General features: G+C 47.9%; 1 protein-coding gene across 7 annotated transcripts in view; it reads left to right on the forward strand.

Annotated features, from left to right (window-relative positions):
• The window catches only part of AMPD3 (adenosine monophosphate deaminase 3), a 51939-nt gene that overhangs the window by 1352 nt on the left and 27384 nt on the right, over positions 1 to 23203 (forward strand). For 4 of the 7 annotated variants that reach the window (XM_049890371.1, XM_049890373.1, XM_049890372.1 and 1 more), the window contains exons 2-4: positions 9275 to 9500; positions 20481 to 20685; positions 22863 to 23025. In XM_049890371.1, coding sequence (XP_049746328.1) covers positions 9280 to 9500; positions 20481 to 20685; positions 22863 to 23025 — 589 coding nt within the window. In that variant the 5' untranslated portion in view covers positions 9275 to 9279. The other 3 variants (XM_049890369.1, XM_049890368.1, XM_049890374.1) reach the window with 3 other exon arrangements.

The following is a 23203-nucleotide window of genomic DNA, read 5'->3' on the forward strand; positions in this document are numbered from 1 at the left end:
TGAGTGCGCGGGATGCTGCGCTGCTGACCTTGGGCCCGCGGCCACAGCGGCCCAGGGCGGGCGTGGGGAGCGCACCAGGGTCAGAACGGTGGCTCGGGCTTCCACCTCACAGAGACGGTGGCGCCAATCTCAGGCTCGTCTCTCGCCGGTGTCCGTGCCCCTGCCCTGCAGCTGCAGTGGCCTCCGCTCTAGCTGTCTCAGAGGTGCCTGCAGCCTCCTGGTTCCCTGGAGGCCTGGATTGCATCCGCCAGGTTTAGAGAAATTAAGGGACCCAGGAACTCCTGCCACTTAAGCGTTGGACTAGTTTTTAGGTGCTTAAGGACTGGCCTGATGCAGAGGACTGAGGGCTTCTATCTGGAGGCAAGGGGATGGACAGGATGACGGGGTGCCAGGGTTGTCTGAGGCCTTCATCGTCACCTCTTTGGGTCCCTCGGACTAGGGCAGTAGACTGCCTTCAGCTCTGGTAGTCTCCTTTCTGCCTTTGAACTTCCTGGTAGCTGCTTTGCCAGCAGAGCTGCTAATGGCTCCTCTTGGCTGGCAGAGGCCTCTCTGGGGTGAGTTTTGAGAGGCCCTGGAGCAGGAGAGGCCTGCTAACAAGAGTGTCATTTTCCTAAACTGTAGGTCCTTGTATATGGCTGGAAGCTTGGTGTTGGAAAATTAGCAAAAGAGCCGGGTGAGCGCTGGAGCACTGGGTGAGCCCTTGTTGGCTATGTGTGATCACCAACATTTGGCCATCTTCAGGGAAAAGCTGGCTGTAGCTGGAACCCTCAGAGGAGAAATTCCTCCCCTGCTGATGAAATATCATTGCTGAGTGGTAGTCACACCATTGAGCCAGGCCAACAGAGTCTTGGTCAGCTCTCACGTCTCAGAGTGTTGGCAGCAGGTCTGGGACAATTGGCCTGGCCTGGCTGCAGCTCTGAGGGGTCTGGCTTGCTCTGAAGATGATGGGATGGGTTGCCCTCTCTAAGAATATTGGTGCTTGCTGGGTGGGTCACAGGGAGACTCTCTGATCTCTCGGCCTTAGCCTATAGCCAGCTCCGTTCTCACCTATTGAACTCAGATCCTAGATAACGGATGAGGGGTTGTCAGCTAGGCCAAGAACTTCTTTGAGAGATGAACCTGTTTTTCTTGTCCTTATTCTTGCTAGATTACTCTTCAAAAGGCTTCTAAATCATTTCCCAGGTCTCGAAATTGCCATGGGCAGATAAAATATAGCCTTACCGTTAAGCAAGGAGATACATTTTCTCCCCCAGAGCTACTCATTGGCCTTACTGGTTCTTCCACTAAGTTTATGAATCCCTTAGTTCTTCAGGATGCTGGCTACATATCTAGAACAGAAGACAACGAGCTTTTGATATATTAGGGATGAGAGCATGGGAGGATGGGCTTATGGCCGAAGTCCTGGCCACACACGGTCACCAAGAAGTAGCATTCACAGAGGAGGCTTCACATCTAAAGATGGATTTCTCGTTCCTGCACCCAGGTAGGAGCTTGGGAGAGGGCCTGGCATGCAATAAACCAGAAAACCAAATCCGTTGCCGTCAAGTCGATTCCAACTCATAGCAACCCTATAGGACAGAGTAGAACTACCCCGTAGAGTTTCCAAGGAACGCCTGGTGGATTCGAACTGCCAACCTGTTGGTGAGCGGCCATAGCTCTTAACCACTGCGCCACCAGAATTTTCTGGCACACAGTAAAAAAAAAGAGCTTGATAAATAACGGTGAATAAAAGGGTTCAGTGTCTAGGTGAAGCTTCATGCTCATTCCCCCGCATTGGACTCTCTCTTGTACCTTATGTGGTGATGATGACGACAACAGCGACGTTGATAGATAACACTTACGAAGCACATACTATGTGCCAGGTACTATTTTAAGCACTTACTTTAAATACTGATTTAATTGTCATGGCAACCCATTTCATAGGGAATAATCCTGAGAAACAGGTAGCCTGGCTTGAGTCCACATACTGACTTTTGAGATTGTCATAGGTATATTCATCAACTTGACTCATTCACTCATTCATTTATTTTATGCATTTGTTTATTCAACAAGTAATTACTGAGTACCTATCATATCACAGGCATGGGGATACAGTAATGAATGAGACAGGTAAGGTCTGTCACTGAGCTGATATTTAGCAGATGAAGCCCTTTGCCCAGTTCTGTGAGTCATATCGGCTTCAGAAACAAGAAGGAAAATGGACCTCTATAGGCAAGTCCCTGCCATCCTTTTTGGGGGGCATTGATATCTTTCTTGATGGGACATAATTTGATTCTAGCCTTCTGTGTCTTTTGGGGCTTGGAAGGGGCACTTAAGTGATAAAGGTAAACATAGTCTGGTCTCCTGGGCAGGGCTACCTGTGCGATGCGGGCCCTGACCCTGGTTATCATAGATTGTCTTAATGCCCATTCAAAAGGGAAACAAGGCTTTGAGCTTGGGATGTGTGCTCCTCTGGCCAAAGAGACTTCTAGGCCAGGAGGAGCAGTGACATGTTAGGCTCAAGGTGGAATTGTGAGGTCCTGAGCAAAGCTTGACCTCCTGGAACAGAGCCACAGTTTCTTCCTAAACTGCCGCTGTTCTGGAGAGTCTCCCATCCCTTTGGCTTCAGCCAGACCCTTGCTCATTGTTCCAACCTGTGCCATCTTTGTGGGGCTGCTGCCTGTCTCTGTCTGGAGCTGCTGGGGTGTGTCTCACACCCATAGCTGGGACTTTTGCCAGAAAGTTGTAAACCTTAATGAGCTCTGAGAAAGCAGCTTTCTCAAGGTTGGAAAACGAAGGCTCAAAGTGGAAGGCATTTGCCAAAGCCGGGGGTATTAAGAAAGGTTTTTTTTTTGGTATGGTGGTGGTGTTGGAGGACCAAATAAGTGTGTTGGGTTAAACAAAGTTAAGGAGATTGTACATGACTATGGTTTGTGGTATTTTCCAAGCACACACCACCTGACCTTTTGTGTTCTACACTGCACTTTGGGAAATGCTTGTTTAGACTAAGTCTATCCAGGCTCTGGTTAAAGGTGCAGAATTAAATTCCTTGAATGTGTTGGGCCCAGCTATGCTTTCAGATCCCTGGGGTAGGATGCTCCCACTGCAGCTCCGCCTTCCCCCAAAAACCAAAACCAAAACCACTTCAGCCCGTCCTCCCTTCTGGCAGAGCAGTACTGAGGGCTTGGATTTTTTTTTTTTTTTTTCTCTGTGCTGTAAACCCGTTTAATTATTTAATGAATAAATATTACTCTCCCTTTAGGTTGCTTGTAGCCTACTGATTGCACTGTTTATGAAACAGCTGTGAGGACAGGTGGGTCGTCATCGCCGGGCAGCTAAAGCCCAGCAGAAGCCTGAGGATTGTGTGTCAGCCCTGTAATCCTGCTCTGTGCACTCACAGGAATTGTGATGTGGGCTCGGGAAGGCACAGCCTCACGATTGGATGCGGGGAGGTGACTCAGGCCCAAGTCAGGGCTAGAGCTGGCCTCCTGGTAAACAACTGACCTATCTTCCCTGGGCTCTTTTCCCCAGGATTTCAACAGATCACAGAAATAGCCATTTTGCTCACGGTTCTTTCCCAGGCCCAAATACTATTTATCTAAGTCACTGGGAGGCTGTGTGTCTGTTCTGAGCCTTCCCCACAGTACTGTCCTTTTCCTAAAGGGCAGGTGAAAAGGGGAGGTTTGCGCCCTGTGATACTGCTTTAACCATCCTGCTTGGTTTTATAGAGCTGCTTCTGTGGGTCACTTGATCCGGCTCCACCTTCCTCAGGGAGAGCAGAGCTGCTGGCGGCAGGGTGGGAGTCCAGCCAGAGCTCAGGAGGCTGCTCAGCACTGGAGGCCCACGTGGGAGCCGCCAATGGCAGTAAGAAAGGGAGGGAGCCAGGGGTGGGCTCAGGAGAGTTAGGTGAGGGGCTCTGGAGAATTTGTCAGGCTGTCTTCTGCGGCATTTTTCAGTGAAGAAAGGAAGGCGTGGGACAAGGGCATGCCAGCTTTCCATCCTTGCCTGCCCCTGTCTGCTGTCTGCCTCTGCACTGAGGTCTTCCTTCTCCCAGGGTCTCCGTCCTCTCCTGAGGAAGGAGAGAGCAGTTCCTGGTTCTTTCTTCTTTTAGGTGGGCAGGAGAGGGGCTTGTATTGGCAGCTGAGCTCTGAGCTCCGCCTGCTGGTCCTGGGCTGCTTTGTCAGGAGGGTTGCTTTGGGGGTCCTGAGGGGAGGCGAGGCAGGCTGTGCCATAAAATTGCCTGGGTAAGATGAACTAGTTGCCTGGCCAGGCCTGAAGTGGTGTTCCAAGCGGAAGCAACAAGGTGATGGTATCGCACGTTGCCACTCAGTTTTCAGGAGAAGCTTGGGCGGGGGTTGGAGGGAAGCTGTTGCTTATCTTCTGGGTTGGTCAGTGTAGTTGAATGTACTATTTCATCAGGGGCAGTAGTTTTTAGTTTTTTGATGAGACCTGTGAGCAGGGCCAGGCACTGCATTCAGGATACAACAGCCGTTGTGCCTTGGATAACTGCTATTACCTGGAGCCTTTAGGACTCTTGGAAATTTTCCATTTGCATTTCACACTCACGGAAGAATTTCCAGCCCCAACTTTTCCTGCTCTTGCTCACTGCTGGTCACAGATATGCAAAGCAGAGACCTCCCACCGGAGCAGCAGTGAGCAGCGCAGATAGGACCCAGCTAGCTGCACTTACACACTGACTCAACTCAGCCGCCTGTTGGGCAGCACACAACACCTGGGCTCCAGTGCGTCGCCTGTGTAACATCCTTGATCAGTCATGGAGTCTCCGGCACCAGGCTCAGGTCTGTGTCATGGGTTCTGACGATGGGAGCATGGAAAGAACAGGAACAGTGTCCTTTGTATAAGGAGGGGACTTCAGAGGCACTGTGCTTCCTTTCTGAAAGGGCTGTGATGCCAAGAAATGTTACTGTCTATTGAAATTGGTTGTGTTTTAGAGCTTTGTAACTTTGGGGCAGTTTTTCAAGCTGAATGGAGGGTGTCGCATGTAACAACGAGATAAGCTATATCACTAGCTGACTGACGTTGGTAAATTCACAGTTAAGCCTCCCAAGCCTGCTGGCTTCAGCTGACAAACAGCGGAAAGCCAGGCATGAAAGGCTGCTGGAGTTGAAGCTCCCCTGGGTGTTTGTGGAGTGGGCCCTGTCAGCACGCCCGGCCTTCTTGTTCTCTGTGAGTGTGAGAGAAGAGACAAGTTCAGAATGGGAAGGGTGGAGGGGGGGTGGTGGAGGGAGCTGTTGCCAAGGATGTCCAGAAGGTAGCAGATGTGCAGTGGCCTTGTAAGGCCCACTTTCTTTGTGCAGCGCCCCAGGTGGGGTTACTTGGTCCGTACTAAGTTATGGAATGAATTCTCCACTGATTATTTAAGACACTGATTCTAGGAGATTCATATGGGTTCTGTGAAAAAAGTGTAGGGAATGCTACTTTACGATTCTTTAATGAGCTAGTATGTTTTGTGGACCTCAGAGTGAGGGGCTGTGGAATGCAGCATCTTCCTAGTAAATTGACCACGGGACCCGTTTTCCCAGCAACAAGTATTGACTTCGCCTGGGACCCAGCTAGAGAGCCCAAGTGGTACAGAGGTTAAAGCACTCATCTGCTGACTGGAAGGTCAGCGATTCGAGCCTTCCAGCTGCTCCACGGGAGAAAGACGTAGTGATCTGCTTCCATAAAGATTTACAGCCTTGGAAACCTTATAGAGCAGTTCTCCTCTGTCCTGTAGGGTCACGATGAGTTGGAATTGACTCGATGGCAATGGATTTGGGTTTTTTGGTTTGGGACAGACTGATTTAAGCTATGAAAAAGGAAGATGTTCTGGTATTTTGTAGAAAGATACATTCTGAAAAGTATGTTTAGTTGACTTGAGCAAGTTAAAAATGTTTTATGGAAAAACATGTCAGAATCTGGCATAAAAACCCTCAGACACAAAAAATACCCAAACCAGTTGCCGTCAAGTCAGTGTAGAGCTGTGTTCTGTAGCGCTTTCAATGGCTGAGTTTTTGGAAGAAGATCACCGGGGCTTTCTCCTGAGATAGATGCCTCTAGGTGGACTTGAACCTTCGACCTTTTGGCTAGCAGCCAGGCTTTTGTTAACTTGAGTATACCACCCAGGGACCCCCTAGACATAAACGATCCCCCAAATGCCCATTTCTAAGGGGGAAGCATGGTGGAGTGCGTCTGGGTCAGGCCAGGGTATGTTTGTTGAGTAGAAGCGGGGAGGAAGATGGTGGTGGTGTTAGTCTATGCAGGATGGGAGCTAAAGCAGAGATGGGTCTAGGTGGTGTAATTCCCTTTGGGCTGGCCTCTTTCTGGTGTGGGGTAGATGGCAGAGGACACTAATTGCCAAAAACTGCTGCAATAAACAGTTTGATTTGTTTTTCAATTTTCCCTCTTTTTCATCAAGTCTTAAATCTATTCATTTTCTTTTTATCTTCTTTGCATTTATCAAAAACTATGTTAAAATAGCATTAATTATGAAAATAAGACACCCCCTTCCACACAGGCAGTCCCGCCATCTGGCTCTTTTGAGTGTCTCTCTTGCAGCCCTTGTCCATAGCAGACCCATTTTTGAGTAATCAAAGTGCATTTTTGATGCATTGGTTGCATTTGTTTTAATTAAGTAATGGATATGGTTTTGTGTATTTGCTTTTTCATTTACCAGTATTTCATAAGATGTTTTCTGTGTAACTGCTTATCCTTAGACTTATAATTTTGGTTTCTTAGCATTTTTTCAAATGAATAAGCTCTATTTTGGACATTTTAAAGCTATTTATATAAAGAGCTCAAGTAAACATCGCTGTGCTTTTTTTTTTTTTTTACTTCCGTTGGATTCTTAAAAAACCTTTTTCTAAGTTGGAGTACTTGGTCAAATGATGTGGCTCTTTATGGCATTTGCTGCCCTCTGCTTGGGGACTGTTTGATGTCTGCTTCTGAGGATGTGAATTTTGGAACGATGCACTTAACCACTGGACTTAGATTTGGGGGTGCGGGGAGTCCAACTTTGTTCCAGCCTAACAACGCACCCTGTCTTTCTAGTTCTTCGTGCTGTTCTCAGCTGTCCTGTCCCTTGTCACCTTCTTCTCTGAGCCTGTGCTGTGTGGCTTCCAGCTTCCCCTTCTCTCTGCTCTCAGGACGTGGAAATTGCCACAGTAGTCTCTGTTCCTCGTTGCTCTTTCCGAGGACAGGGTTTTGCTAGCTCGGTGCCTGCTGCCGTAGACCCTTACAGTTGCGTGCTGAGGTTCCTCTTTCCTCACAGCTTCCTCCCACTCAGCCCCCTCAGGGTGAGAGAGGCCCAGGAAGGGCATATCCCTGGGTGTGGAGAGAAGGAGGAAATCGGTTTTACAGTCAACGGACCACTGAGAAAATTTTGACCACAGTTACTAGCCTGTTTCCTCCTTCCTTTGTCATGAGTTAGACCCATGTGCAGTAGAGAAGACCAGAGAAGCAGCCTCCCTGGGCACCAGAAACCTCTCCTGTACTTCAAATTATGGAAGTTAGACTGAGAGGACCTTAGAGACCACTTAGTCCAATCCCTTTATCTCACAGATGAGAAAATTGTGAGGCCCAGAGAATGACTGTCCCAAGATTACTCCATGGGTCCCTCCTCCCTGTAATGGCTTCATCTCCTCTGTCAGACAGCAACTGGACACTGTCGCACCTTCATCCTTAGTCTGTTTGGCTGACAAAACCACTTCTCTCTGTGGTAACAGGTGGACAGGAAACTTCTAGACCGGCTCCTGCTGAAGGTGGCTTATTGAAAGGATGTGGCTTTCATCCATTCCACAAGGGTCATGCTGAGGACAGTGGGGAGACTCTGCCCTGACACCCAAACGGACAAAGAGAAGCAACACAGCATAGCGGTGAAGAGGGCAGACTTGGGAACCGGGTGCCTGGGTTCAATCCCAGAGCAGGGGCTCAGAGAAGAAAGGGACAGGGGACAGGGTAGATAAAGGCTGTGAACAGCACAGATCTCTGCCCACTTATTAAAAGTGTGACCTTCAGCAAGTTAGCTCTTATGCCTCCATTTTCTTACCTGTAAAGTGGGGTTGGAAACTCTGTTGGCATAGTGGTTAAGTGCTATGGCTGCTATCCAAGAGGTCGGCAGTTCGAATCCACTAGGTGCTACTTGGAAACTCTATGGTGCAGTTCCTTCTGTGCTATAGGGTTGCTATGAGTTGGAATCGACTCAACGGCAGTGGGTTTGGTTTGTTTTTTTTTAAAGTGGGGTTAATAGTGTTAACTAATATGTATAAAGCGCTTGGCAGAGCGTACATAATAAATACTATATCCAAACCAAACCAAGCCCAGTGCCCTTGAGTCGATTCCGATTCATAGTGACCCTATAGGACAGAGAAGAACTGCCCCATAGAGTTTCCAAGGAGCGCCTGGCGGATTCGAACTGCCGACCCTTTGGTTGGCAGCTGTAGCACTTAACCGCTACGCCACCAGGGTTTCCAAATACTATATAAGTGTTAAAAAAAAGAAAGGAAGAAAGGAAGGGAGAAAAAAGAAAAGAAGAAAGAAATGGGGAGATTTAGGCCTGTTACTGATAGTAAGGAGCCAGTATGCAGAAAGGCGGATGAGGGAAAGCTTCTTTCGAGAAGTGCATTTTCAGCTGGACTGTGAAAAGTGAAGAGTATTCCTTGTTTCAAACCCTTTATTTTATTTGCTACGTCTTGTTCGAGGGTTTGGAGAGTGGTAATGTGAATGCAGGTCCCTTCTTTCCAGAAATGGCATTGTTTTTTGTAACAAAGAATGCAGAATTGGATTCCCCGTGGCTCTGCTGTAATCTTGTGGGACCTCAGGCTAGTCGTTAAACCCTGTGGGCTTCAGTCTTCCCCTTTGAGAAGGGCGTGGCGGGGGGCTTGATCACTGTTGCATCAGTAACTCAGCCTCCTAATAGCCTGGAGGAGGGAGGGTTCTGAACTCTCTCCTCTCCCTTCTCAGTCACAGAAAGAAAGCAGGAAGGCCAGGGCTGCCTGCCTGCCGCAGTCTGGGGATTGAAGCGTGCTTAGTTGGACAGTTCCTTCTTTGACTTCTGGACATTTACTTCCTCATGAAATATCAGTGGCCCTGCACTTGTCACATCCAATGGCTTGCTGAGTGAAATTTTGAAATTGTCACGCTAGGTTTGGTCTGGGAAATTCCTGACCAGACAACTGACCCCAAGAATGGGGGAGGTGGTGGTTGGCTCTACCTTCATTGCCTCCTTCTCCCCCACACTGGTGACTCAGACCGTCCTGTCGTTCATGAAGGTTAATGCCTGTTTTTTCATTGCTAGCTGAGATGCCACGCCAGTTCCCCAAGCTGAACATCTCTGAAGTGGACGAGCAAGTCCGGCTCCTGGCTGAGAAGGTATTTGCTAAAGTTCTCCGAGAAGAGGACAGCAAAGATGCCCTATCCCTCTTCACTGTCCCTGAGGACTGCCCCATTGGGCAAAAGGAAGCCAAGGAAAGGGAGCTGCAGAAGGAGCTGGCGGAGCAGAAGTCTGTTGAGACCGCCAAAAGGTTTGTCTCTAAGACTGGGCTTTTGGGGGCACATAGTTAGTTATACAAACCCAGGGCCGCTGTGGGTGCACTCTCTGAGATGAGGTACCTCATAGGAACCGGCATGTCCCTGGGAGTGGAGGGACCTGAGTGGGGCCTCACACCTGTATTTTTGTGATTATTTCTTAACGAAGACCATTTAATTCACCACTTATTTCTTGAAGGAGGTCTCTTGTGCCTCTGATTGAAAAGCTCGAAAACCACTTTCTATTGCTACTTTAATAACAAATCATGTGCACAAATAAACACCATTTCCAGATTGCATTTCAGTTTTCTTTTTGGGAATGTGAGGATTTCTTGGGACACATCAATGTTACTTCTTTTCATTCATCATGTGGACACATATTTTCTACAGCTTACTGTTTGCCAGGTGCTGTACTGAGTGCCCCATAGGTTTCCAAGGAGCACCTGGTGGATTTGAACTGCGGACCTTTTGGTTATCAGCCGTACCTCTTAACCGCTATGCCACCGAAACTCTAGGGGGCAGTTCTACTCTGTCCTATAGGGTCACTATGAGTTGGCATCAACCCAGTGGCACTGGGTTTGGTTTTTGGTTTTGTACTGGGTGCTGGGGATGCAATAATGAACAAGACAGATACAGTCCCTGCCCTGTTGAGCTTACAGTGAATCTAGACAATAATTAAGTAACCCAAAACAAACCCACTGCTGTCGAGTTGATTCCAACTCATAGCGACTCTATAATTAAGTAACTGGACAAATTAATTATAAGTTCTAACTGAAAAACAGAAACCACTGGGGTGTCGGAAACAGGATTTTAATGTCGGGAATTGGTTACACAGTCGGTGGAGAGCTGAGAAGTCATATGGCGGAGAGAGAGGGAACCTAGAGATTGGATACACTAGGTAGGAGCTTCCACCCCTAGGCTGGAGAGACCATGGAAAGAGGTGGTATTGCTGGAGCCCAGAGTGGGGCACCCTGGGGAACCTGACCTCTGGTGGGCCTGTTTGTTGCCATGGAGAGAGACAGCAGCTGCGAGACAGCTCCCAAGCTGGAGATGGAGGCGGAAGATACTCTAGCTTTACCCTTCCTGTGTCTTCCAGTTTCTCCCAATATCTCCCCTTGGCCAAACCTAGTCAGAAGCCAGCTGACCTACACCTAGGAAACTGAGGAGAGGGTGAGGAGCAACGAATGTGGAAGCAAACAGCCCAGCACAAGTGCTATGAAGGACATTATTAAGGAGGGGAGAGAGAAAGACAGAAATGAGGGGTGTCTTTTTTTGATAGGGTAGTCAGAGAAGATCTCTCCAAAGAGATGACATTTTAGCTGAAGCTGTGAAGAGCTGGGTGAGAGTCTTACAGGTAAAGGAGTCAGCCAGGAGAAAAAACCTCAAGTATATTTGAGGAGACCAGTGTGGCTAAAGAGAAAAGCATAATGACATAAAGCTGGAGGGGTGGACAGACCCAGTGGTGTGGTCAACCCTAGAGGGTACAGAAGAGCATGTCTGTGGAGACCCTAGTCCACACTACACTGGCTTAGCAGAAGGGCTAATTTTATGGCTGAATGATCTGTAGTACCTTCTGTGTGTTATGAGTTGAGCATTTTAGCCTCTTACAGTGAGAAGAGAAGGAGTCCTAGCATTTTTTTTATTGCCAAGAATAATAAGTTCCTGAGGTCCCAATTTCCACTGCAGATGGAAACTCTCTAAGTCCAGATGGTGCTCCCTGGTTTCCAGAAGCTCCTCTGCAAAAACTTCATTTCCTACCTATTTACTAGGTTATGGTGGCCTTGGTTTCCTTCCATCTGCCCTTCTGACTGTAAGCCTCTTGAGGACTGTGTAGCCCTCTGTGTCTCTAGGGTCCAACCCAGGACTTAGCCTCTGTTGATTAGGAGTGAATGTCTGGCAGAAGAAAGACCTCCTGCTGCCCCCACTGTCATTACAAATAGTACACCCAAGTGGCTGTAGCTCCTCAGACCACTATGCTTTGCCACTCACTTGTACGCTGTGTGATCTTGGGCAAATTAGGAAACCTCTCTGTGCCCCAGTTTCTTCCTCCTCTATAAAATGGGGTTGATAACAGTAGTTACCTTCTTGGGGTGTTGTGAGGGCTGGGGACTACCACTGCTGAGTGCTTACTGTGGGCTAAGTGCTAGGCTGTGCAGTTCACATTCATTCTTATATAATGCCCACATCAAGCTTATCAAGTTGGTGTTCTTATTATCTGAATTTTGCAAATAAGGAAACTAAGGCTCAGAGAAGTTAAACTTGCACAAAGACTCATAGTGAGTAAGTGACAGGGAAGAAACTGGAACCCACATCCTTTGAATATAGAGCCCACACGTTAACCACAAGACTATTCCATCTCCAGTTAGGGATGGGTCTTTGGATCCTCAGTCTGTAGACACCGGAATGACACGGCACAGTGCATTTCCTGCTACGGCTCCCCAGGACATAATTGCTGCTTAACAAATAAAATGGAGGAAAGCTAGGCTTAAGTTCCTTTTCTGTCTACTGGCTTCTTTTCTGCCACAGGTCAGACGTACCAGTGCCCTCTGGGCCTGTACATCCCTGATTTTGTCCTTCACTGTCACCCCAAATATTTTATCCAAATATTACATTAACAGTTTCATGGAGGACACCCTCTCCACAGCTCCCCCTCCATCCCGCCATCCCCCTACGTTTCTGAAATATAAATGGTCATATGGGGCCTTCCTAGCAGGAGCCTACAGGCTGGGAACCAGGGGCAAGCCTGCAAACCCAGAGTCTGTAGGTTTGTATTCAAACTAACACGAGACTGGGCTTCCAGTTACGAAAAAGCTTTCCCTTGCCCCGGCCCCTCTAAACCCGAATATTCCTGGCAAACAGAGAAGGCTTTTCTTTGCCCCAATTTTCTTTTCATTTAAAAAAAAAAAAACTCTATTCTGAGTCTAATGTAAATGCATAAGCTAGAACCATGGCAATAAAACAGCTTTTTACAAAAAGAAGAAAAACTTGGGCTGTGAGCAAGAAAGATGAACACCTAACTCCCAGGCTTGTTGTCCAGGATTACAGCCACTGTGAGAGCTGTGCTGGGCTCAGACATACCACTTCCAGGACCGGCTCTGGGGGACCAGCACTCAAAGCTGCTCAGAAAAGCACTCACTCTGCACGCCAGGCAAGATCAGGAGGCCTGTGGCCAGGTCGCCACTGGGACTCTCAGGTGGGGTCAAGGTCCACATAATGAAGATATTAATAGGACCTGCCTTATGGGAGTTAAATGAGCTAATACACATAAAATGCTTAGCACAGTGCTTGTAGCATCATTAGGGTTGTTGTTTCTGTTGTTATTATTTCGCAGCCAACAATCAGGGAGGAAACAGAATCATTATGAAAAACAGACACAAGAATGCAAAGCACAGCAGTCTAGGGTCAGAATGCTTTTAAGATCGTGACTGGATTGCCGTGTCACTGATGTCCACAATCATGACCCTGAGCCACCAAGAAAACTTGAAATTATGTTCATCATGCTCTGATTAAGAATGCAGGAATTGTGTGTATCATTAAAAAAAAGCCACACTCCTTCCCCCCCCCCCCCGCCAATTTTTTAAATTAGGTATAAATGGGGCAAAACAGTTACCTGAGAGTGGTTTAAGCAAAATAGATACACAAATAAAAACCAAACCTAACCCATTGCTGTCGAGTTGATTCTGACTCGCAGTGACCCTACAGGACAGAGTAGAACTTCCCCATAGGATTTCCAAGGCTGTGAATCTCTATGGAAGGAGATTGCCACATCTTTCTCTCAGGGAGCGGTTGATGGGTTTGAACTGCTGACCTTTTGGTTAGCAGCTGAGCACTTAACAACTGCACCACCAAGTCTTCTTATAAACTGAGCATAGCACAGCTAAAATGTTAGGAAAACCATTTTATTTTATGAAATTTCTTAAGTAGGAGTAACTGTTTTATTCAGGGCCTTTGTCAAAGGAGCTTCCTTTGAACTAGTCAATTCATCTGCTTTTAAAGTTAAGAATAGAGATTATAAAACTCAGCTGAAAAGGTGGTAAAAAGTGTACTTCATTTTGACCACTGGGGTCTGTAGGGAGGAAGGGCTGCTGGGAAGGACTGTGGAAAGGGAGGGATGGAGGTGAAGCAGGGGAGAGAAATGGAGAGGACACTCAATGGAGAGAGTGGGGGCAGCAATAGGGAGGGGGAGCTTGTGCAGAAGGCAGCATAGGGAGAGGCAGAGATGAGGCTGTGAGTGTACACCTGGTGGGCTGCAAGGCGTGTGAATAAATCCACGCGCAGCTGGTCACAGAGTGAGAGTTCTCTGTGGGCCCAGCACCGCCATACACATGTCTTAGAATGGCCACCATGCAGCTTGCACCAGCCAGTTGTTTCCGTGTCCGCCTTTAGGGTAGGTTGGAACCTCTGGTCTCAGTCACGGAGCAGTGCTTGCTCTCCAACTACTCTCTCACCTCCGTAGGCCAGGGGTCCCAGCCTCCACATGAACCAATGCAGTGGACGGCGTAAGCAAGAGGAGCAGGTGAGCCTGCAGGAGTGGAGAATGCCTGCCCCACCTCATGGCGTTCATGTTCACATTTTGTGACTCCTGCTTTGAACCTTTAGAGGAGTAATTTTCATCTGGAGGGGCGCTGTAGGGGCTGCAGGAATCACCTGAGAGTGTGTGTGTGTGGGTGGTGTGTATGTATGTAGTGTGAGTGGTGTGTGTGTGTAGTGTGGGTGGTGTGTGTATGGTGTGTGTATAGTGTGGGTGGGGTGTATGTGGGTGGTGTGTGTGCGGTGTGTGTGTGTGATTGGTGTGTGTGGCCTCAAACAATCCTTCCCATCCTAAAATGCCCCCCCCCCGAATGGCGCAGAAGCCTTCCCTGTCCCTGCTGCTCCACTGTCCCACCTCCAGTCTGGATTAGGTGTCTTCTCTGGGATCCGAAAATATCCAGGGCATCTCATCACACCAAACATAGCGTATGATAACACACTGTTGAACTGTCCGGGTCCATTTGTGCCATCGCACACTCAGCCCCTGGAGTCAGGGACTATATTTTATCTACCTGTTTATCCCCAGGGCCTGGCACACAGTAGCTTTTGAATGAAGTGGGGCCACACACAGGCTCACTGTATGCATTTGAGAGCCTTTGGTGAAAGGTATACTCTGGTGTTCCTTCCTGCCTGGAAGTTCTTTTGGACTTGACTACACAGGGCAGTGGGCTTCTGAAGGCTCCTGGGAAGATGTGCATTGTTTTCTAGAAAAGCAAAGAGGGCCCTGAGGGTTCTTGAGTTTAGCTTACAAATCAGACATTATAATTAACTGGAAGGCTCTGGGCATCTGGGTCCCGGGAGCTGAAGAAGACTTGGGAGTGTGGGAGGGTGAGTGAGAGGGAGCATAGTAAATGGCAGGGTGGGACGTGCTCCCATGAGGGCAGCCAAGGGCCACAGAGCTGGCAGGGACATCATATAGGTGCTGGGAGATGCTGTGACAATGGCCCATGTGACCAGAAGTGACTTGTCCTAAGGGCCAGATTCAGCAGGAAGGTCCCTATGGCCCAGGAGGAACGGCCATTTTGGGGATGACAAAGCTGCTTCCTGACCCTTTGGCCCCTCAGGCTTGGCCTGGAGCTGAGTGTCCTCCCTGACCTCTCCCTGCCAGCTCCTGGGCAGGAGGAGTGTGTTTCTGCCAGGTGTGCGTGTGTGGGCGGGGGAGGAAGGGTAGCAGGTGCCTCTGAATGCCTGTCATGTGGCAGAGGGAGCTGGCTTACTCTGGTGCCCCAAGGGCTAGCAGGAGGTGCAACATGTGGGAGTATGGACAGACAGATCATGGCCTATGTCAGGAAGTGCTTTCTAAGAGTGTCGGCAGATCATGACTTGTTCAACTTTGTGTTTATGTGCCTGGCACTGGCCTGGCCTAGATGAGTGCTTGGTAAATGTTTATTGAATAAATGGTTAAATGCTGATGTCTTATTCAGGAATGTAGTGAGCTGTCTGTCACCAGGGGTGCTCAAGTAAAGGCTGCCTTAGCTAGAGGGTTGAGTTGGGTAGTCTTCAGCGTCCTTTCCAGCCAGGAGACCTTACGTTTCCATAATTCAGATAAAGCCTATGGTGACTTCTTTTTTATTGTGCCACTTGTGGGGCTTCGGACAGCTTTGAAAGGGAAAGAGGGATGTTTGTGCAGGTATGTATCCACACACACACCACATATATGCACACACAACACACACACACACGCATACACTACATATGCATATACATACCACACATCTACCCATATACCACACACATACACATATGCCACACATACATAGATATACACACACACCACACGTATGCGCACACAATGCACATATATACACACACTATATATACATATAGACACCACACATCCACACATACGCATACAGCGCACAAACATACATATATACACCTACCACATATCCACACATATAAAACCAAAAGCCTAACCTGTTGCTGTCAGGTCGCTTCCAACTCATAGTGACCCCGTAGGACAGAGTAGAACTTGATTCCAAGGCCGTAAATCTTTATGGAAGCAACTGCTGCATCTTTTTCCAGTGGAGCAACTGGTGAGTTCAAACTGCTGACCTTTCGGTTAGCAGCCGAGCACTTAACTACTGTGCTACCAGGGCTCTCTAGTGACACTATGGTGACCCTATAGGACATACATACATACACATATACACACACCACACATCTGCACATACACACACACACACACACTTTCCACCTTCATTGGCTGAGCCTCAGCCATATAGAATGGATGCTAGATACGGGCCTATGGTAAGCAGAATTTCTAAAATGACCCCCGAAGATGTCCCTCCCTAATACCTGGGCCCTGTGAATATTATGAGATCTCACTCCTGTGATTGTTATTTTAAGTTGACATTAAAACAGGGAGATTACCTGGGTGGGCCAAATGTGATCACACGAGCCTTTAAAAGCAGAGAGCTTTCTCAGGCTGATAGGAGCAGGGGAAACCAGAGAGAGTCAAAGCACCAGAATAATGTGCCACTCCTGGCTTTGAAGATGGAGGGGGCTGCGTGCCGGGATCAGAGACAGGCCTGTAGGAGCTGAGAGTGACCCCTGGACAACAGCCTGCAAGGGACAATGGACCACAGTCTTAGAGCCACATGGAGCTGAACTCTGTCAGTAACCTGAATGAGCTTGGAATTCTTTCCCAGAGCCTCCACATAAGAGCTCAATGTGGCTGACATTTTATTTTGGCTTCTAGATATCCTGAAGATAGAATCCAACCAAGCCTGCCCAGACTTCTAACCTACAGAACTGTGAGCTAATAAATGGATGTTTTAACCCAGAGGTGCTCCAGAAGAAAGGCCTAGTGGTCTCCTTCTAGAAAAATCAGCCACTGAAAACCCTGTGGGGCACAGTTTTATCCTGACACACATGGGGTCACCATGAGTTGGGCTTGACTCTACTGCAATTTTTTTTTAAGGCACTAAGATCGTGGTACTTTGTTATGCAGCAATAAAAAACAAATAGCCCTCTCCTTGGGCTTCATTTAACCTTTCTAACTTCCTGAGTAAAAGCTCAGTGGTTAGCTTCTGGTTATTCCTTTCTCCTGGCCAAGGTGAGCGGTCCCTGAAGAGATGGTCCATCTATTGTTAAACCTATTTGTTGTGCCTACAAAGTTTGAGCCCCTGGCCCACAAATGTTCCTATGTGACGATCTGGAGGTCACCTGAAGACCAAGGCTGTAGCCATAACATGTGTCTTTGTCTTCAAGGAGAATTCTTGAACACCTGCTGGTGGGTGCTGGCTTTTTCATGGGGGCAGAAAAATAGGGACATTCCTAGGACAATGGTAGAAGCCTGAGTGGTGCAAGCAGTTTGTGACTGACTGCTAACTGAAAGGTTGGCAGTCTGAACCTGCCCAGTGGCTCTGAAGAAGAAAGGCCTGGCAATCTACTTCCATAAAGATCACAGCCAAGAAAACCCTGTGGAGCAATTACACTCTGTAACACATGGAGCTGTGACACACGTTGTTGCCATGAGCTGGGGGCCGACTCATGGCAGCTAACAACAGCAACAGGACAATTCTTGTGGGTTCTTGGCTCAGGTAGCCTTCCAGCTTTCTGATCATGATGGGTGCTCTTTTTTTTTTTTTTTCCCTCTCTTACCTTCACCTTTCCCTGTTGCTTCTCCGTGATAGGGCCAGGCCTCAGGCAGCATTGGCTGAAGCATAGAGAGGTGAGATTGGCATAGACATAAAACCAATGACGTGGTGGGCACGTGAGTGACACAGAAGCCTCATGAGACCTGGCTGAGCCTGTCAGAACGTGAGCAGAAACCCAGATTAATGGCTCTTCCTGTGGGTGTGAATGTCCAAAAATGCCAAAAGGAGAACCTCACCTTTCAAGGCAAATCTGCCTCTGAGGAATGATTGCCTGGCATGAGTTAGCGTCTTCCTCTGGGCAGGATGCTTGGCTCAGCTCCATTTAATAGATGGCAGGCCAAAAAATCCTGGGTCAGGATTCCTGAGATCAGTCTGAATTTCCAAAAGCAGCTGAGTGCATCTGTTATGCAGGGCCAGAGACAGGGCAAAGGGTAAATGAAAAGGGGCCAACTCCATCTTTAGGGTATAAACAGCCCAGTCCCTAAAGAGGTGCTAACACAGGGTGGGCGTGTAAGACCCAGAGGACCATGGCAAGTGGTGGGTGTAAAAATGGGAAGAGTGCTGTGGTTGATGAAAAATCATCAGTGGGTCTGTGAGAAGGAGACCTGGCCAAGAGCCAGGAGGAAGACAGCTGCTTGGGGTAAGCCATGAGGTTGATTTGGAGATCAGTTGACTTCTCTAGTAAGAGATCTCCAGTATGATCTTGGTGTCTGGAGAGGAGGGCTTAAGTGGGCTCTGATGGGTCACAGTTGTCATGGAGTCCTTTGTGGCGAGCGGAAGCCTTGCTTGTGGTGGGATAATACCAGGCGGCTGCTGGGTCACTCTGGCACAAGGCAGTGCAAAGAGTCAGCTAGTTTCTGGCATTGGACACTGTTGAGTGGCAATGCTGGGAGCCTGGGTTCCATTTGGGGACAGAAGTCATCATGTGTGTTGATGACTTCACCTCACTGCTGGTTAATCCCCTTTCTGGGTGATCCCAGAACCTGTAGTGATGTTATTTGAAACGGTGCTATTTCATTAACGAGGGAGGTGGAGTCATCACCAACCAGCCTGGTAAACGAGCATGAACTTGTGGCATTTTATTATTACTATTTTTTATTGTGCTTTAAGAGAAAGTTTACGATTCAAGTCAGTTTTTTATACAAAATCTTATACAAACATTGTTATGTGACCTTAGTTGCTCTCCCTCTTGTGCGACAGCACAATCCTTCTCTCCGCCCTGTATTTCCCGTGTCCATTCAACCAGCTCCTGTCCCCCTCTACCTTCTCATCTTGCCTCCAGACAGGAGCTGCCCACATAATCTCACGTGTCTGATTGAGCTAAGAAGCACACTCCTCACCAGTATCATTTTAGGTCTTATAGTCCAGTCTAATCTTTGTCTGAAAAGCTGGCTTCCAGAATGGTTTTAGTTTTGGGCTAACAGAGAGTCCGGGGACCATAACCTCTGGGGTCCCTTCAGTCTTAGACCATTAAGTCTGGTCTTTTTACTAGAATTTGAGGTCTGCATCCCACTTTTCTCCTGCTCCATCAGGGATTCTCTGTTGCGTTCCCTCTCAGGGCAGTCACGGTGGTAGCAGGGCACCACTGGTTCTTCTGGTCTCAGGCTGAAGGAGTCTCTGGCTTGTGTGGCCTTTTCTGTCTCTTATTTTCCTTGTGTCTTTGGTGTTCTTTATTCTCCTTTGCTCCAAGTGGGTTAAGATCAATGGATGCATCTTAGATGGCCACTTGCTAGCTTTTAAGACTCCAGATGGCAACTTGTGGCATTTTAAACCAACCTTGTGTTTACCTCCCCAAACAGTTAGTGAAATCATCATCTTTTGGTCCTGAGGTGACAGGACCAGAGGGACCTGAAATTGATGCTGGTCAATTCCCTCCCCATACCGGAGATTCAGATGCATGCCTGCAGCAGCAGCCAGGGTGGCAAACATCAGGCTTGAGGAGGGAGCTGCAGGGCTGGCTGGGCCGAGTAGGTGCCAGGGAGGAAGGAGGCCAGGGTCTAGTTGCCACCTTGCCTTTTGACTTTGTATAAGCTCTTTCTCATCTCTGGGCTCTTGACTTCTCTATAAAACAAGTTGATTGGCATGATCTCTTCTGGCTCCAACGCTCCAAATTTCTAACTCTGCGAAATATAGTGCGATTGTCTCTCTGTGACCCTGTTCATATTCCTTCCTGAGACTGTTCATATGTCAGGACTTAGAATTGGGTCATCTGAAGATGGAATTCCTAGGTGGTGCAAACAGTTAATGTGCTCAGCTGCTAACCAAAAGGTTGGAGGTTTTCGAGTCCACCCAGAGGCACCTTGGAAGAAAATCCTGGTAATCTACTTCCCAAAAATCAGCCATCAAAGGCCCTCTGAGCCCAGTTCTACTCTGACACACATGAGGTCTCCATGAGTTGGAATCGACTCAACTACAACTGGCTATCTGAAGATAGCATACTTTTCTCATCGTGGGGGAAGCCTGGTTCATTTGATGTCCTCCCTCCTCACCTTTCCTGCCGTCTGGTATGTTATGGCCCCTGCAGTGTAGTTGTCTGCCTGTCCGTCTCCTGTCTGTCTGTTTCCCAGCTGCCTGTCTTCTGTGATAGTTGACTACTGTAGTGCTCTTAGTGATCTCAGGTAGGGGTATCTGGAGGGCTGGTCTCGATCTCATCCCAAGAGATGTGTATAAGATGAAAGCATAAATGTTTGGAAACTTCTTAATGGCAGGGGCAGCACCAGTGATTCATCATAGCAAAATTATCCCACCATGTACATAAAATTATCCTGCTCTTTATCATTGCTCAGAGAACCCAGAGCAATTAGCTATTGATGTCTTCCATTTTTCCTTGTCCTTGGTTTTTAGAAAGAAAAGTTTCAAGATGATTCGGTCCCAGTCTCTGTCTCTGCAAATGCCAACGCAGCAAGATTGGAAGGGCCCTCCAGCAACCAGTCCCACCTTGTCTCCCGTCACCCCTGTGGTCTCTGGAGCTGCTTTCCAGCTCACGCCAGCACTCTATACCATGCCAGAGTTCCAGCGGGTCACCATCAGTGGGGATTACTGTGCTGGGGTAAGGTGTCTCCCCCTCCCCACTGGCTCCTCTGGGGATCTGTGTGGGTGTTGTGTGTGCCTTGTATGCACAGACCAGGGGCCCCTCAGATCATTAGGGTCATGCCCACCCCTGAAGCCTGGCCCAGTCTGGTGGGTGTCTGGAAGGTGGCAGGGAGGAAGCACAGGAGTCTAGATAGAAGGAGGGCCCTGGCAGAGGTTGTGGGGTATGGGTGTGTTGGGGGAGCTGCCCATTCCTGCGAGGAGGGCCTAGGGCTGCAGACTGACACACTGGCTGTGATCTGTAAGCTCTATGCATTCTCTAGGCCCAGAATGCTGTCCTTTGTCCCTGTAGTTCATAGAGAAAGGTGCCAGCCTGGACACTTCAGTGCTCCCAAATATTTAATGGTTCAAAGTCATGGTTTGCATGAAGTCAGTTATTACTGATTCAGCTTTTTTTTTTTTACCTACTGAAGTTCAGAAATACAGGCTAGAATCCTCTCCCCACCTCCCAACCAGGGAAAGAGGGTAGGTAGAGTTTTAGCTGTATCTATGATGATTCATTTATTCCAAACATATAGAAGTACTGAGCGGGGAAAGAAGGAGTCATTGCTCTGGGGACACTGAGCTAAGGGTGTTAAGGGTGATGGAATTTTGAAAACTGATAGTGGTAATTGTTGCGAATACAAATGTAATTAATGTCACTGAATTATACATGTAAAAAATGTTGAAATGACCAATGTTTTGTTATACACACACACACTTGCTACAATAAAAAAGGTACAAAACAATTATGAAAAGTATTGATATTATTAAATCTGGAAGGTAGGTATATGGGCATCTATTATATTATCTTCAGCGGTGGTCTATATGTTGAAAATATTTCAAAACTAAAAATGATTTTCTCTCTCTTTTTTTTTTTTTAATAAAACCAGGAGAGGAACCTTCCAGGCCCTTTCCCTCCCTGCTCTGTGCTCCTCCCTCAGCTGTATCACTTGTCCCCTGTTATGACTGTCTGTTTACCTACTGTTTCCCCAAGCACACTCAGATTTCTGAGAGACTCATCCTTCCCAAATAGATTAAGATGAATGAGATCATGGGAAGGTGGGAATTTGTCTCATTCACCTTTGACTATGAGGCAGCTGTGGGAAAGCGATAAGTCCATAGGTCTTGGGGAATCAAGCAGCTCAGAGTCTGAATTTTGACTCTGCGACTTCCTGGCAAGTTATTTATGCTCTTTGGGTCTCAGTTTCCCCATTTGTGAAGTGGGTTACAGTGAGAACAAAAATGAAATCTATGGAAAGGGCCTGGCAGATAACCCATGTCAATAAGTGTTTGTTGACTGGATGACCTGGGGTGATTATCCAGATTTAATCGGAAGCAGGGGGTTGGCAAAGCAGCAGGCTGAGCATGCAGAAGTTTTTCTTTTTAAATTTCACATCTGAAGAACTCACGTATTTTCTCAACTGAAAATGATGGTATTCGTCCTCTTCAGAGGATAGAATTCTGGCTTTGTCTTTTCATGTGTCAGGTACAACAGCAGGTATGCGGTTTAATTGGCAGCACAAGTGTGCAGGCTGGAGTCCCTGCCTGCTCCAAGCTACCCTAACTTTCTTCCTGTGTTGGGGTCCCAGAGATCACTCCCCGGATGTGCTGGGAGGATTCACAGGACTCAGCGTATAGTTTTACTCACGGGTATTATTTATTACAGTGAAAATCAGTGAAGGGAAAGGGGTGAGGTTCAGAAGAAACCAGGGATATATTTTAAAAAGTCCTCACCAATGGAATCACACAGGATGTACTCAATTCCTCCAGCATCGAATTGTGACAATACGTGTGAGTTGTTGTCTGCCAGGGATACTCATTAAAGACTCAACACCTGGGTTTTTATTGGGGACTGGTCATGTGAAAAAAAAAAAAAAATTTTTTTTTTTTTTTGGTCATGTAGGCACCCTCTGCCCAGCACCTACCAAAATTTTAGACTATCAGAAGGAAAGCAGGCGTTCAACAAAAACTATATTGTTTGTACAAACAGTTTAGGCACAGCGAGCCTGTCTTATCAGTTAGGAATGGTGGGAAGCCTCCTGAAATCCAAGTTCCCAGATGCCTGGCAAGGGTCCACCTTGCAACAGGCCTTTCTAAGGGGAGCAAGCTCAGACTTGCATGGTTAACTGTTTTCTGCACACCTCCCTCCTGCAGATCACCGTAGAGGACTACGAGCAGGCCGCCAAAAGCCTGGCCAAGGCCCTGATGATCCGGGAGAAGTATGCACGGCTTGCCTACCACCGCTTCCCACGGACCACAGCCCAGTACCTGGGTCATCGGCAAGCTGACACTGCCTCTCCAGAAGAGGGCCTCCCAGGTATGGTGCTGTGGTTGGAGGTGGAGTCCCAAATGTAGGCATGACCCAAGAGTTGGTGAGGACTCTTTGCTGGCTGGATGCTTTTCCCCCAGATGGTGTTTTAAAGGCAGGATGCTGGTATTGACTTCCCCTACACTCATGTTTGTTGGTTTCCCCAGGGATTGGCTTGTTGTGCACT

This window comes from Elephas maximus, chromosome 7, assembly GCF_024166365.1.
Source record: "Elephas maximus indicus isolate mEleMax1 chromosome 7, mEleMax1 primary haplotype, whole genome shotgun sequence".
NCBI classification, from domain to species: Eukaryota; Metazoa; Chordata; class Mammalia; order Proboscidea; family Elephantidae; genus Elephas; species Elephas maximus.